General features: G+C 35.8%; 1 protein-coding gene across 1 annotated transcript in view; it reads left to right on the top strand.

The window, feature by feature from the left end:
* Nucleotides 1-15,775, top strand: part of LOC150102146 (apoptosis-stimulating of p53 protein 1-like) — a 186,545-nt gene that overhangs the window by 116,428 nt on the left and 54,342 nt on the right. Inside the window, exon 5 of the mRNA XM_090398659.1 lies at nucleotides 11,557-11,984. Within this exon, the coding sequence (XP_090254785.1) occupies nucleotides 11,557-11,984 (428 nt within the window). The remainder of the gene's footprint in view (nucleotides 1-11,556; nucleotides 11,985-15,775) is intronic.

Genomic DNA, 15,775 nt, shown 5'->3' on the forward strand with positions numbered 1-15,775 from the left:
AGTTCACGGTACCATCTAGTCCCCCCAATTTTATCCGGGCTCCGGAACCGGCATAGGCTGACGAATCAGACCTATGGCTGGGTCAGTGTTCCTGACTGTAATCCGTGTGTCCTCAGACTGGCTTATCTGCTTGCGGGATGAAAAACCCCAGATAAACTGGAAAAAACCCTGCTGTCCACGCCCAAGACCGGCTAACTTGGCTATGGCTGAGGAAGATCCTTAAGCTCCTCGTCGTTGACGGGAATCGAACCTAAGACACTCCTTCCCCAGGCATATAGTTGCGAAGCGCAAAGCCACTAGGCTAACCACGCGGACATCCAACTCAGCTGTCACTCTATTATAAAAAGTTTGTGAATTACTAAGGCATGACTAACCCTTCACAAAGCCATGTTGACCCTCATACAGTATCATATTTTTATCTACCCATTCTTGAATTCTCTTTTTACCAATTTTTCTAGTACTTTTACCACCACGCCCATGATACTGATTAGTCTGTAATTTGCTACTGCAATCTTAGAACCCCTCTTATGCAAGGGATTTGTTTTGCCCTCTTTCCACTCCCTTGGAACTCAACCAGAGCTTAGATTTAATTAAAGAGCAAGGCATTGCCAGTTCCTTTGCACATTCTCGCAAAACCCTAGCTGCTGTCCCATCTAATCCCACAGCTGTATTTACATTGAGATTCTGCAATAAAATCGCAACCTCCAATTCATTCACCTCTGTTCCCACATTAGTGTCTGTCACGTGGGTTAAAGCAGTAACCACACTAGGATGATATACCCTTGCAAAGTGGTCACTCAGTAACTCGACTGTTTTATCTGCTTCCTCCTCCTTGTGACCATCATCACTCGTTAAGGTTAATCTTCCATAGTTATTCTTTCTTTTACTTGCCACATTACAACAACAACAACAAAAACCTCTTTGGAATTTCCATTGGACTGCTTGGCTATGTTCCTCTCATAATCTGATTTTTCCTTCCGTGCTGATCACCTTTCTTGCCTGAGCCTTGTACTGATCATGAGTTTGCTGGTCACCTTTCTCTTTATATACCCTCCAGAGCATTTTATTCTTCTGCAGCGCGTGCTAAATGATATTACTCATCCATCTAACTCCTACTCGATTAACCCTCTTACCCTAGGTATTATGATATACGATTTTCAGTTACGAACTTCTGAAAGGGTCATACAGAATTTCAATAGATGGAATTTTTCATTTTATGGAGGTTGGGGAAAAGACAAGAGGGCATCAATGGAAGTTGAGAATGAGCGCTGTCAAGAAGGGGATAAGGGCTAGATTTTTCTCTAGTAGGGCGGTGGTGATTGGAATGGATTGCCATTGGATGTTGTGTGTACAAATAGTGTGAATGAATTCAGCAACAGGTATGACAGCTGGTGTGAACAATATGACCTCTCTCGATGAGTTTTAGACTGCCTGAAGGTCTCTCTTAATAATAATAATAGTCATTTTTTTTTTGCTTATTTCAATGTCCTTCACACAACCCCACCCATTCCTTTACATTGACTCTCAACATTGAATCAACGGCCAAAACTTTTTGAATCCAATTAAGAATTTTTTTTTGCCTTTTCACTTTTTTTTTTAATACTAGCGGCAATTTGCTGTACTTTTTTTATGTATTAAAGTTTTAAAAAAATGAATTTAGTGTCTCATGGCGGAAAAACATGGACAGATTTTATATATATATATATATATATATATATATATATATATATATATATATATATATATATATTTTTTTTTTTTTTTTTTTTTTTAAGAATAAATTTTAAATGACTTCAGCGAGATAAAATATTAAATTTTAATGATACAACTAGTTTCAGCCTTTTACAGCCTTCTTCAGATATCCACTAAAGGTAGAACACAGTAATAAAAATTGAAGTTACAAAAAACGGAGAATTACAGGCAAAAAATGCAATACATGATTGACACAAAAACGTTGTATTTTTCAAGTCGTTCTGTCTAACGTGCTATTGTTTGTTGCATGCGAGCTTGCAGGTTCTCGTGAGCGCCAGTATTGAAGTATGGCTATCAGGGATGTTATAACTCAAATTGCTGTTCAAATGTTCAGGATTAAGGAGGATTTCCCTGGACTCCACGATTTTCCTTTCAAACTCATCACTACAGCGAAAAATGTTTTCGGATTTATCCCAGCAAACTGAGTGAGGGTTATTAGAGAAAAGAACATGAGTGGATAGCACAGATGCATGTGATCTTTTATAGGAGATGTCTCTCTTATGCTCCTCAATACGCAGTTCAACAGATTTGTTAGTCTGTCCAAAATAAGGAATATTACAGTCGAGCCATAACTTGTAAACGCCTGGATATTTCAGGTTATGATGAATAGGCTTTGGATGGCTTATAAGAGAACGGACTTTAGGGAGTGTAGTGAAAAACGTCCGATGTTGTATTTTTTTAAGGACTTTAGCCAATTTATTGGAGACTGAACTAATCTAAGGTATTGAGATGCTACCTTTAAAATCAATAGTGTCCGTAGTACGCTGCCTAGGAGGATTCAGAAGAAATTTCTTAATTGTTTTTTTTCAGAATATCCATTTTGTTTAAAGATAAGAGAAAGTTGTTCAATTTCTTTTTGGAGTTCATCTGGTTCATTTAAAAGAGATCGTGGTCTGCGTCCTAAGGTAGAAATAGTTCCGAGCTTTTGTGGTGGAAAGTGATGAGATCGACAGTTCAGATATCTATTAGTATGAGTTGGTTTTCGGTTTATAGAGATTTTAAATTTATCACAGCATCGTGTAAGAATTACGTCCAGGAAAGGAAGGCAGTCATTTCGTTCTAGTTCGGCAGTGAATTTTATATTAGGATGCTGGTTGTTAAGATGTTGAAGAAAATCCATGAGAGATGTGTGCCCGTGACTCCATATAATGAAAATGTCGTCAACATAACCTCTCCAAAGTTTCGGCTTAAATGAGAAGGACGATCTGGCTTTCGTTTCAAAATCTTCCAGGAAAATTCTTGCTAGAACCGGGGATAAAGGGTTGCCCATTGCTAGGCCTTGGTTTTGTTTGTAAATGCAGTCCCTATATCTGAAGGAGCCAGATTGAATACAATGCTTTAATAAAACAAATATCTTTTTTTAGACAATTTGTCCTTAAGTAATGTTAATACTTCCTCAGTAGGGACGATAGTAAATAATCAGATAATGTTAAAACTTGCTATGATATCATTTTCACTGATTGAAATGATTTTGATATGAGAAACGAAGTCTGTGGTGTTTTTGGTGAACGATGAAGATTTATTGGAGAAACACTTGAGGTATTCTGCAAGATGTTTCGAAAGCTTATAAGTAGGACCATCAATTCCTTCCACAATTGGGCGAAGAAGGGTGTTTTCTTCGTGTATCTTCGGAATTCCATAAATGCGTGGAATAAGAGGGTGAAGAGTACCTAAAGAAAGGCGCATATTGTGAGGATGTTCAAATGTAGACTTTAACAGATTGTTTGTGTGGTTTTGTAGTTCCCTTGTTGGATCATCCTGAAGAATTGAGTATGTAATGTTGTCTTCAAGCAATTGAAGCATTTTATTGTGGTAATCTTCAGAGGTTGAGGACGACTGTGGCATTGCCTTTATCTGCAGGTAAAATAATGATGTTTTTGTTCTTTTTAAGATTCTTTAAGGCCTGTCTTTCTTCAGGAGAAAGATTATCTCTTGGAGGTTTAGCATTATTGATAATGAAGATGGATTCAATACGGAGAAATTTTGCCAAATGATTAGGAATAAGTGAGCTGGCTTTTTCTATTTTAGTAAGTAGAGATTCTTTTGGAATAAACTTAGGTGAGGGAATGAAATTTAGACCTTTCCTTAGAATATCTTTTTCAGCAACTGTTAAAACATGTGACGAATTGTTTGCTACAACTTTGTCAGGATTAATACAGTCTTAAGTAGGAACAGATATGTTTTGTACTGTCTTAATAGTCTCAAATTTCTTCATAAGATTAAGCTTATTATTATTTTGCACCCGAGTAGCTTGCGCTTCACTGTTAAAGATAAAATCATGAAAATTATCATTATTCATAACTTCTACAAGTTTTTGAGTTAAAGACCTTTTTACGTTGGACAAGACAACGTTTTGTATCTGAGATTCTTTCGCTGAGATCTAACTTTGCTTTACGATAAATTCTTTTAGCGTGTTCTGTGTAATTGTTTCTTGAAACGATATGAAATTAGGAAAAACTTGATTGAATTTACAACGTTTTAGGAAAACCAACCTATTGATTCTCAGTCCTATTTTCTTCAATGGTTTTTAAACTTCTTTTGATGTCAGTAAGAGATGCCTCGTCATTTAGGCTACAGATGTATTCTTGATCTTCTACTCGGTTGAAATGATACATTTTTAAGAATAAATTTTAAATGACTTTAAACCGAGATAAAATATTAAATTTTAATGATAATGAGGCAACTAGTTTCAGCCTTTTACAGCCTTCTTCAGGTATCCACTAAAAGTAGAACACAGTAATAATAGTAACAGTAGTAATAATAAACAATAGCACGTTAGACAGAACGACTTGAAAAATACAACGGTTTTGTGTCAATTATGTGTTGCATTTTTTGCCTTAATTCTCAGTTTTTTGTAACTTCAATTTTTATTTCTCTGTTCTACCTTTAGTGGATACCCGAAGAAGGCTGTAAAAGGCTGAAACTAGTTGTATCATTATCATTAAAATTTAATATTTTATACTATATATATATATATATATTCTTTTTCATTTTTTTTTATTTTATTTTTAATACATGTGCATGTATACAGAACCAAGCAAACAATAACAAAATCCTTCCTATTTATCCAAATTGAAAACATATATTTAAACATAAAATATGAAACATAAAACTTGGTATTACAGTAGTTACTAATAACGGACTAAATAAAAATTGTGATAAAAATATGAAGTAAAAGTCAGGAATGTCAACCACGACAGACAATTACAGACATGTTTGTGTAACGTTGACTTTGTATCTATACCTTGACGCTACGCTACTGGTTAAACAATCCAATCAATCTTATCTCGTAGTCTCTCCAGTTCCTCGTATTGTTTATCCTCTGGCATTCGAAATATCTCACGAGAAGCTTTGTTTTTTAATTTTGAGAAAGAAAAAAGTATTCTCATCATTAAGAATAATTTCTTTAGTTAGTAGTAATTTCTTTCTGCTTACATGGAATATAACGAAATTCAGTGTTTAGGATATCAATTAAATATTGTCGAGTGATCTCAAGTCTGGCTTCAATCAAACCAGTTTCCACGCTTGAGTTGGGCAAAGCAAAAGTAATATTGACATCGCATAACCTAAAAGAGTTTTGGGTTCAACTGTTGTTATAATGATGTCACATATAACGAGGCTACACATCAGGGAAGTACCTTTATGTTGTCTTCTGTCATTACCTCGCTTGATATTATAAAATAACAGCAATTTCGCTAATTGCTGTGTTCGAAAATGTATACCGAGATTTTGATGACAGAAGAAGCACAGAAGGCTGCCGTTAGGACACATTGGATTAAAAGTGAAATTCGAAAGACATTAAAGCGTGAACAAGTTGGTAGTATACAGTGGCGGCTCGTGGCTTGAAACCATGGGATTGCTGCGAAATATGCATACACACTGTAAGTACAGTGCATACGTGTTTGGATAAAATATCAAAATTATGGTAAAAATTAAAAAAAAAATTAAACATGAAAAAATATTGTTTATTATCGATACACGATAAGCAGTACGAACAATCTACTATTGTACATGCGCAAACTGCATATAAACAACAGTGGAACTGCGCGACAGACAGTGCCACATTACGCTAATAGCTCGTATTTCACTATGACGTACATATGCTTGCACGCGTGTCAATGTGACACTGTGGTAAACACAGTGCTGCTAGCGCCCTCCTAAGTGCTACAAAATGGATTTTTATTATTTTTTGTACAAAATAAGAGAATTGTATAGGATTGTTGATGATAAAATCAAACATTACAAGCAAATATAAATAAATTAATAAATATATTTATGTATCGAGAAAAATTGGGGGTACTGCAGTTCCGCTGTACCAATGCACGAGCCGCCCCTGGTAGTATTATTCAAGTATTATTTAAAATTTCATAAACAGTCATTTTTATGTTCTTATTCTGTCGATACATTCTCTCTCTCTCTCTCTAAACCACGTTAGTAAAAAACGCGCAAGGCTATCAAAACATCAACGTAACAAACTTCAGTGCTATTCGCTAGCACATCTCAAGAAAAAATATGATAAAATAAATTCTGGTGTTTTGAATCTTTTGACCTTATAAAATTGTGTCTGCTGTTAGAGAATAGCATAATATTTAGAACAAAAAAAAAAAAAAATACTAAGAATTATGAACTTTGTTGTTTTTCAAATTACTTAAATACAAAATTTACCGAATTTTAACATCATATTTACAAATCTTTTCGTTTTCGAAATTTAAAAATAAAATAAAAATTTTAATTTAATAAATATTTAAAAATAAATAAAAATATTCAAATTAAGTGAACTTGAGGGTCTTGCTTTTTAAGTCACTGTATCTTTATTGTCTGAATCGCCATTTCTTTTCAGCCGGTATCTGAGGGAGGCAATATCAGAATATATTCCCATGGTTAGGAAGATAAACAAGGTAGGCGTTAAACGGATGGGTAGTAGTATCAGGCTTGATCTGCAAAAAAAGAAAATATTATGGAGAATTTATGTGAACTCATGAGCTGTACACAGGATAGAAAAGTTACCAGCATAGTAAAAAAAAAAAAAAGCTAAATCAGATTATAAGAAGACCTTATAAGCCAAGGGGATCAAGGGTAATTCCAAAGAGTTCTTCCACTACGTGGCAAGTAAAAGGAAGAATGACATTGGAAGGATAACCTTAGTGGGTGCTGATGGTGACCAAATCAGGTCTAATAGTAGAGTTATTGAGTGACAACTTTTCAAAAGTCTATCACCCAAGTGAGGATATCCCTGTACCTGTAGCAATAACTGATGTGAGAATTGAAATTAATGAATCAGAGGTACTTAGTATATTGCAGAATTTAAATGCAAACACTGCTGTAGGTTTAGATGGAATATCAGATTGGGTGTTGTGTGAATGTGCAAAGGAATTGTCAACGCCTCTTACTTGGTTATTTAACTTAAGTTTGAACTCTGGTATGGTCCCTAGGAAGTGGAAGGAAGGCAAAATAGTTCCTTTGCATAAAGGTGGCTCTAAGGCTGCAGTAGTAAATTACAGACCAATCACCATCTCGGGAGTGGTGGTAAAAGTATTGGAAAAGTTGGTTAAGGACAGAATTCAAGAATGGGAGGATCAGAATATGATACTCTATGAGAGGAAACATGGTTTTGTTAAAGGTCAGTCTTGACTTAATAATTTATTAACGTTTATAATAGAGTGACAGCTATTGGACAAGTGGAATGGCTGTACAGTGATACTGTTGGATTTTGCTAAGGCCTTTGACAGGATACCCCATGGAATACTGTTGCACAAATTAGAACAAATGGGAATGGGTACTAAACTGGTGATATGGATAAGAGAATGGCCCATGGAGAGATACCAGAAAGTAGTGTATGGACGAACAGCGTCCAGGATGAAGCAGGTGACCAGCGGTGTGCCTCGGGGCTCTGTGCTTGGGCCGTTATTGTTTAATTTGTACATGAGTGGTATAGGAAATGACTTGAAGGGAGATATTCAATTGTTTGCTGATGATGCAAAGTTGGGTAGTGCAATTAAAAATCAAGCTGATCTTGAGAGTTTGCAGGATGATTTAAATAAGCTGGCAAAATGGACAAAAGATGGATGTCAGTTGAATGTGGAAAAGTGTAAAGTCATGCATTTTGGGATTGTAATATGATAATCACAGCTTGTAATCTTGTAAAAGATTACAAGATGTGCACCACATTGATCGAACAGTACTCCAAGAGATTGATGAGACTAGAGACTTGAGGGTGTTAGTGGATAGAGAGTTGAAGTTCAGTTCAGAGGGCATATTGTTAAGGTGTACAAGATAGCTCATAGGATTACTTGGTTATTGAAAAACACACTAACATGCAGAGATAAAGAAGTTATTATTCCTCTTTATAAGGCGTTGGTACTTCCACATCTGGATTACTGTGCTCAAGTCTGGTTGCTTGGAGATAAGGAAGTGGTGAAGAGGGTTCAGAGGAGAGAGACTAAGTTGGTGAGTGGTGTAAAAAAATGTTCCCTACATTGATCAATTGAGAGTTTGTGGATTACAGAGGTTGGCTGATAGGCGGAGAAGAGGGGGATATGATAGAAACATTTAAATTACTAAAATGTTTTATCAGATTGATGCAGGGGAAATATTTCAGCTGTGTGATAGTGATGGAAGAACAAGAGGTCATCCCTGGAAATTAGGAAAAAGTGTGGTTAACGAGGGTGCGAGAACTAGATTTTTTGCTTGGAGAGTGGTGAATGAATGGAATGCATTGCCTGAATCAGTTGTGAGTTCTTCGTCTGTAAATTAATTCAAGAAGAGGTATGGAAGGTATTGTTTTGATCAGGGGCAGCTCGTGCATAGGCACTGAGGAACTGCAGCACCCCCAGTTTTTCTCGATATATAAATATAGTTATTAATTTATTTATATTTGCTTGTAATGTTTAATTTTATCATCAACAATCCTATACAATTCTTTTATTTTGTATAAAAAATAATAAAAATCCATCTTGTAGCACTTAGGAGGGCGCTTGCAGCACTGTGTTTACCACAGTGTCATATTGCTATGCGAACAAGCATAGGCACGTCATAGTGAGATGCGAGCTATTAGCGTAATGCGGCACTGTCTGTCGCGCAGTTCCACTGTTGTTTATATGCAATTTGCGCAAGTAGTAGAGTGATTGTAGTGCTTAGCGTGTTTACACCGTCTCTTTAAATATATGTACATTATAATTAAAGATATAAGATTTGTTATAGTTTTTATTTTAGAACATTATTGGGGTTATTGTAATGGATTTTATTTTTAAGTAATTTTAAATTATACTAAACTCTATAATTTTATCGATAATAACAATGTTTTTCATGTTTAATTTTTTTTTAAATTTTTACCATAATTTGGATATTTTATCCAAACACGTATACACTGTACTTACAGTGTGTGTGTGTGTGTGTGTAAAGTTGCAGCACCCCCACGATTTCAAGCCACGGGTCGCCACTGGTTTTGATAGTTTGGGTCTTCCGCGATGAGTTTACTGACTCCATGGTGATGCCCGTATAATAATAATAATAATAAAATGATAAAATGATTGTTATTGCATAATTAAAAAGTAATTTCACAAAAGTAAAATTTTACACAAATCTTTTTTTTTTTTTTATGTGACCCCTACTCATGAAAAATTACAAACGTGTTGGCGCTTATTTTTAGACTATTTCAAAGTAATTTTCTTGTATTGCGAGACCTGTGGAGTTTCCATAATTTTATTTTACTGTGGCACACGTGTGAATGTTTACTTATTAAAATAGCAGTTTTGTAACAAGAAAACAGTAACGAAAAGCCTTCCTAACTCGCACTCGCAGAGAATGTGAAGGAAACTAAAAATGTCACGGAAGTAACGAAGTACATGGACTATCTTGGAAATATTTGTAGCGATTTAAAAGTAATTCTATTAGTTTTAAATATCATGCTGCTTGCTCATCACTCACAAATTACACCATGGTAATGGAGCAACGATACCAGTTGACATGGAATGCTAGTGAAAGATTACCGTTGGAATCACGAAAATGTGTGATTCCAACGGTAATCTTGCTTACAAATGGAACCTTGGAAGTACTTTTAAATATGTAGTGTTAACATTTAAAAAAAAAAATCCTCCTATTATTTTAAATACCTTGCACTTCAATTTGGCTTTTACTGTAAAATGCAGCATTGATTGGGTTGGCAGTCAATAAGTAAAATTAAAGTCCTAAAGAACGTTATAGAACGAAATATCAAGCTAAATGACCACATTCTTGAAGAATGATTTTCAGTACGTTTGTTCCTACATCGATACTCAAGCTGGCATAGTGAAAAGAAAGCACAAAGCTCATCAATTCCATAAAAGTCTAACTAATATCTGGAAATTCAATCATCATAAATACTAAAATTCATATGTACAAAACTGCCAGTCAGGCCATATTTCCATCTAGTGCCCAGACATGGACTGTCAATTAGTACCATCAATAGCTTTGTCCCAAAGCTATTGTTGTAGCAGTGTCTTCAAATAATATTAGAATATGCATGGCAAGATCACATTCCCAATACTGCCATTCTTAAACAAAGCCAGCAAAGAACCCCTTTAGAAACCATTCAAAAAAATCAATTAAGATTGTTGGGACACCAACTTAGAGACATCCACCATTATCTACGTTCAGTGCCCTTGCTCTTTACAGGCTCTCTGATGAATACAGAGGAAGACACCAAGAAAACAGTTTTGGCAATACATAAGAAAAGTTCTTTTTGAAGATGAGGCTCAAACCATCTGACATTTACCATTTGGCACAAAACAGAGCAACTTAGCTCACTTTCATCCAGTAGCCTTTATCTCTAGGAGTTTTTGGTTATATGACTATTTCTGTATATAATTCCCTAATCATACATGAATATCAGTAAATGATGATGATATTCCATTTACAAAAAAAATTTCTAATTGATAATTATGTTTTATTATTTTTTTATTACTGCATGATAATTAGCCAAGCTTATGTTTTGGCATAATTCCTGATGTGCTATTAAAAACAACTTCTATTTTAAATTTTATGCCGTAAAATACATATTATCCACCTCTTTATTACTACTACTACAAGTCATCTCCATTGAAATCCCAGAACTCCTTGTGTGAACCCACAAGCATATTTTGTTTGTTAATTATTATTATTGCATAACATCTCCAAAAAATCTGAGGACTCATCACAGGAGGACACTCCACTTTATTCCACTACGTACATCTCTCTTGTCTCCCTATACGTATTCTCTTGTTGGTTTTCCTATTCAGCAAGATTTTTAAAAAATATAATTAAAAAATAAAACAATACTAAAAAAAACTCAAAAATGTAATATCTCTTCAATGTATAAAGTGCAGTAAGCCTTGTACACTTCCTGTTACTTTTTTATAACCTAGATTTTTCTTTTGTGGTATGCTAATATGAACGACGTGATTGGTATTGTAGCCTGTAGAATAGAATACTTTATCCTCTTTGAACGAGTAGAGTGATTTCATGAAGACCTGGGAATGATAATAATACGGTAGTCCATCAATTATCCAACTGCAGTTAGCAATCAATTTACTTTTAGATAACTGAAGGATTTCGTTAATTGAAGATTCAGTTATTTGAAGGTTGGATAATTGAGAAATAACACCAATAAAAATATATTAATGGAAACAAGTTTATTACAGTAACATTTGTACAAGTCTTTTTCATCAAATGATTTCCAAATTTTGAGGATCCCTTGTGGGCCCTTCTATGGCTTATTCATCTACTGGTGATATAAGTGGATAGTGAATCCTTTAAAAAGCAATTGCTGAATATTTTCATATTTTTTAGGCTGCTCCAAGTACCTCACGGAATTCTCCGACTACAGCACCAGCACGTGATAAATCTACCAATTCCTTAGGTGGCAACCAAGTTACACTTCCCCCAACTATCATGACCTCAAGTAGACAAGAAACAGTTGAAAGCAGAACAATTTCTCCTCCTCCTCCCCCTCCTCCTCCATCGCAGCACACTACCTCTGTGGGTCGAACAGTACCCCTACCACCTGCTCGGCTTCATCCTAGCCGTGGTCCATACTTCTCTCATCGTGCCAGCTTAAGGAGGGAGCAAGAATCAGCATCAGGAAGGCCAACTGTTCCACCAAAACCATCATCTCCTCAGAAACCTGTACCTCCTCCAAGACAGGCTCACCTTCATGGGTCAACACAACTTGACCAACATGCACCTGGGCTTGATGGAAACCGAAACAGTGGTGAAAGGTAATACATTTTATGAATTTTAATGAAATACTGGCAAACTATGGCACATACCACATTGGTGTGTATATGTCAATTCTTTTTCCCTAGTAATATAGACAAAAAAGCAATCAAATTATCACAAATAATCCACAAACTATTGTAATGCATAGGAATATAAATAAATGTTTTTATAGTGTAGACATGACTAGTAGAAATAAGGCCTTCATCTCTCAGTCGATATAGATGAAGTTCTTTTCAAAAGACCTGGCTTCGATTCCTGTCCATGACGTGAGGAACCTTTATCTGGTCTCTTTTGACTAAAGGTTAGTTAGCCAGTTTCATAGAGGTAGAGGGTTTTTCCCTCCTGGAAACTTGGGTGTTTCATCCCTCAGAACAGGCAAACTGGCCTGTGAACACACACGAATCTACAGTCATAAAATACATACTTAATCCCTCACTAAGAGGGCAAAATCAGTCCTAAGGGATGGTGGAGGAATGAGGAGTATCCCATTTGAATAAAAAAATAAACTAGTAGAAATGCTAAAATAAAATCATAAGCCAGTTCTTCTCTGTTAAAATTATTTATGTAGTAGCATATGAATCCTTATACAAATATTAACTTATTTGCATTACAGAAGGTCAGTTCATGGTTAGGTGAGTATTTTTATCATTAATACACACTCTCTGAAACATTGCTATTAATGAGAATGATATGCATTCCATCTAGTTCTCTTCCATTCAAGATGGTTTCAATCCTCTGATTAGAGGTTTTAGGCAATTTATGCAGACATCTTGCTATTCTTTTGCTGCATCCTTCTAAAGGGTACATATTTTTGTTTCTAAATATGTGTGTTCACAAGCCAGTTTGTCTGCTTGCAGGATGAAGAAACCTAAGTTTCCAGGAAGTGGGGGGGGGACCCTGCCACCACTGTATGAGACTGGCTAACTCACCCTTCAGTTGAAAAACCTTGATGAAGGTTATTCTCATCCTAGATGGGATTCGAACCCAGGTTTTTTCAACCAAAAGAATTCATCCATGCTGATTGAGCTACAGAGGCTCTGATGTGTATTATGGTAGCTTTAAAGCTCAGATATGAATGTGCAGCTCTCAGGATATGTGTGCTTTTATTAGAGGGTAAGCATAAAAATTTAATAATGATAAATAATTCATTTGTGTATTTTTGATGATGTCTTGAGTAAAGTAATTATTGTTTTACTGTATTTATTGTAAATATTTACTGTATTATGGTCAATGATATTGATTTAGAAGCTCATAGCATAATCATGAAGATGAATATGTATATGATATATTGCAGAGGAAAAATTAACTTGTAGGAGGAGCTAGGGAGAGGAGACGATGATGATGTTGTTCTTGCTTAGACGGATGCTAAGATAGCTAAGGCCAAGACATAAGTGTACTATGTGAATCAATTAACATGATGGTGATCATATGCTGAACAAATTTTGTCCCATTGATAAGACTGAAACTGAAGTTTGCTAATCAAAGAGTATGTGTTGTTTGTTGGACTGCGCAACAGAGATGGGGGAAGAGGAGGGGGAGGAAGAGAAAGACATGTATGTATATATATGAGAGAGAGAGAGATGAAACATTAGTCATTTCATATGAATGCATGACCAAACATGCTTTAGAAATACGTCGCTGTATATTAAGTAGTATTTGCAGTTTACTCAGAGAACTTTTGCAAATGAATTTTGTGAAAGTTAAGAAGGTATGCATTAGCTTAACTAAGTTTAAGAACCATTGGCAAATTCATAGCTAAGCGACTTTTATAGTGTAAACAATTTTGATGACTGATACAATATCCTGTGCTGAAGGTATGAACAAAAAAAAAATAACACAAATGATGGTTTTTGTATGTAAATTTCACTTTTTTTTTAATGTGGTCCCACCCACAAAAGGTTGATTTGTGAATATATGGTACATTTGTACCATGAGTGGGTTACATTTTTTATTTTTTACATAGTACAGAAACTCTGCCTTAGACTAAACATGAAACTTTTTTCAAGCCACTTCAGGCCTCCAATAAGTAAGGCAGTGGTCTCACACCTGAAGTCACAAACATCCATGACCATGGTGGGATTCAAAGCTGAAGCCTGTTGGCTGGAGAGCAAATATGCTAACTACTTGAAAGTTTATTTTTCACTTGGTCTGACTATAATAAATTTAGTTTAATCCTTTATCCAAGTATGTGCAAACAAAGTTAGTGCCTGAAAGTATCTTCAGGACTAGGGTAAAGTGGTACAACACCAGGCAACTCCTTGCAAAGGTGGAGTAAGCTACCAACACTCCTATCTCAGTATCTCCCATAATGCAAAACACGTCTCCTTGCGGATATGTATAATGTTATGCATTAAGGGAAGGGCCACTACCCAGACTAGTTTCGACCTTTATTGAGGTCTCTTCAGTGGGAGCCAGACCCAAGTGGAGATACCAAGGCAGAAGCATTAGCAAGGTCATCTCCTCCTATATATTATAGTCAGACCAAGTGAAAAATAAACTTTCAACATCTTTCTCTAAATCCAGAGTAATTTAATAAAAAGGTGGCACACTGTTTGGCAGCTCCTATAGGAGGAGATGACCTTGCTAATGCTTCTGCCTTGGTATCTCCACTTGGGCCTGGCTCCCACTGAAGAGACCTCAATAAAGGTCGAAACTAGTCTGGGTAGTGGCCCTTCCCTTAATGCATAACATTATACATATCCGAGGAGATGTGTTTTGCATTATGGGAGATACTGAGATAGGAGTGTTGGTAGCTTACTCCACCTTTGCAAGGAGTTGCCCGGTGTTGTACCACTTTACCCCAGTCCTGAAGATACTTTCAGGCGCAAACTTTGTTTGCACACACTTGGATAAAGGATTAAACTAAATTTATTAAATGCTAACTACTTGGGTAATTAAATGCTAACTACTGGATGTAGTGCATACAGATTGATATATCTGGACAAGTTATTGCTTCTATAGCAGAATTATATTGAATTATTTTGCTTCAATTCATTCAGTTATTTGAGATCAGCACTGAGTTTATTTACCATACTTTTATTTTTGATGTCTAAGAAACAAGAACATTGTTTTCTTTTCTTTCTTTTCAGATAGAATTCAGGTGGGATTCAGAAAGAATCCCACTCATGAAAGGTTGTAAATCCATTGTATTGGTTTTTAATACATGTGTAGAGGCTTAAGTGCTGTGAGGACATCATGTTGGAGGCTTAATGGATTTTTTACAACACTCAAAAAGAATTAAAATAGAATTTAATACTTCCTATATTTCGTCCTAGTCACTGGGACATCTACGGGGATTACAAAAACAATTAATGTAACATATACACAAATAACAAACAATACTAAGCCCAACCACGTGGGTGACACTAAAGTCCTATCTAGGTAGAGCGCCCTCTAAGGGCAGTAGTAGGTGGCCTGGAATGTAAGGTGGGAACTCTGGTGATGAGTGTTTCCCAAATCTTCGGAAGCTTAATGCTTTTTGATGACATGGTCAGGCTTGGCTGACCATGTTTTGGACACCACTCACAGGGTATCATGGAAGAAAACCACCATGCTCCACCACAGCAAATTCAAGAAAGAGAGACTTTTCTTAGAAGCAGCAGCTCTCAAAAACCAACCAAATCTCAATAAATACGGTTGCATTAAGCTTTCGAAGATTTGGGAAACACTCATCACCAGAGTTCCCACCTTACATTCCAGGCCACCTACTACTGCCCTTAGAGGGCGCTCTACCTAGATAGGACTTTAGTGTCACCCACGTGGTTGGGCTTAGTATTGTTTGTTATTTGTG

This window comes from Typopeltis vanoorti, chromosome 10 (assembly GCF_054136105.1).
Source record: "Typopeltis vanoorti isolate ZY-2024b chromosome 10, IOZ_Tvanoo_1.0, whole genome shotgun sequence".
In the NCBI taxonomy this organism is placed as follows: domain Eukaryota; kingdom Metazoa; phylum Arthropoda; class Arachnida; order Uropygi; family Thelyphonidae; genus Typopeltis; species Typopeltis vanoorti.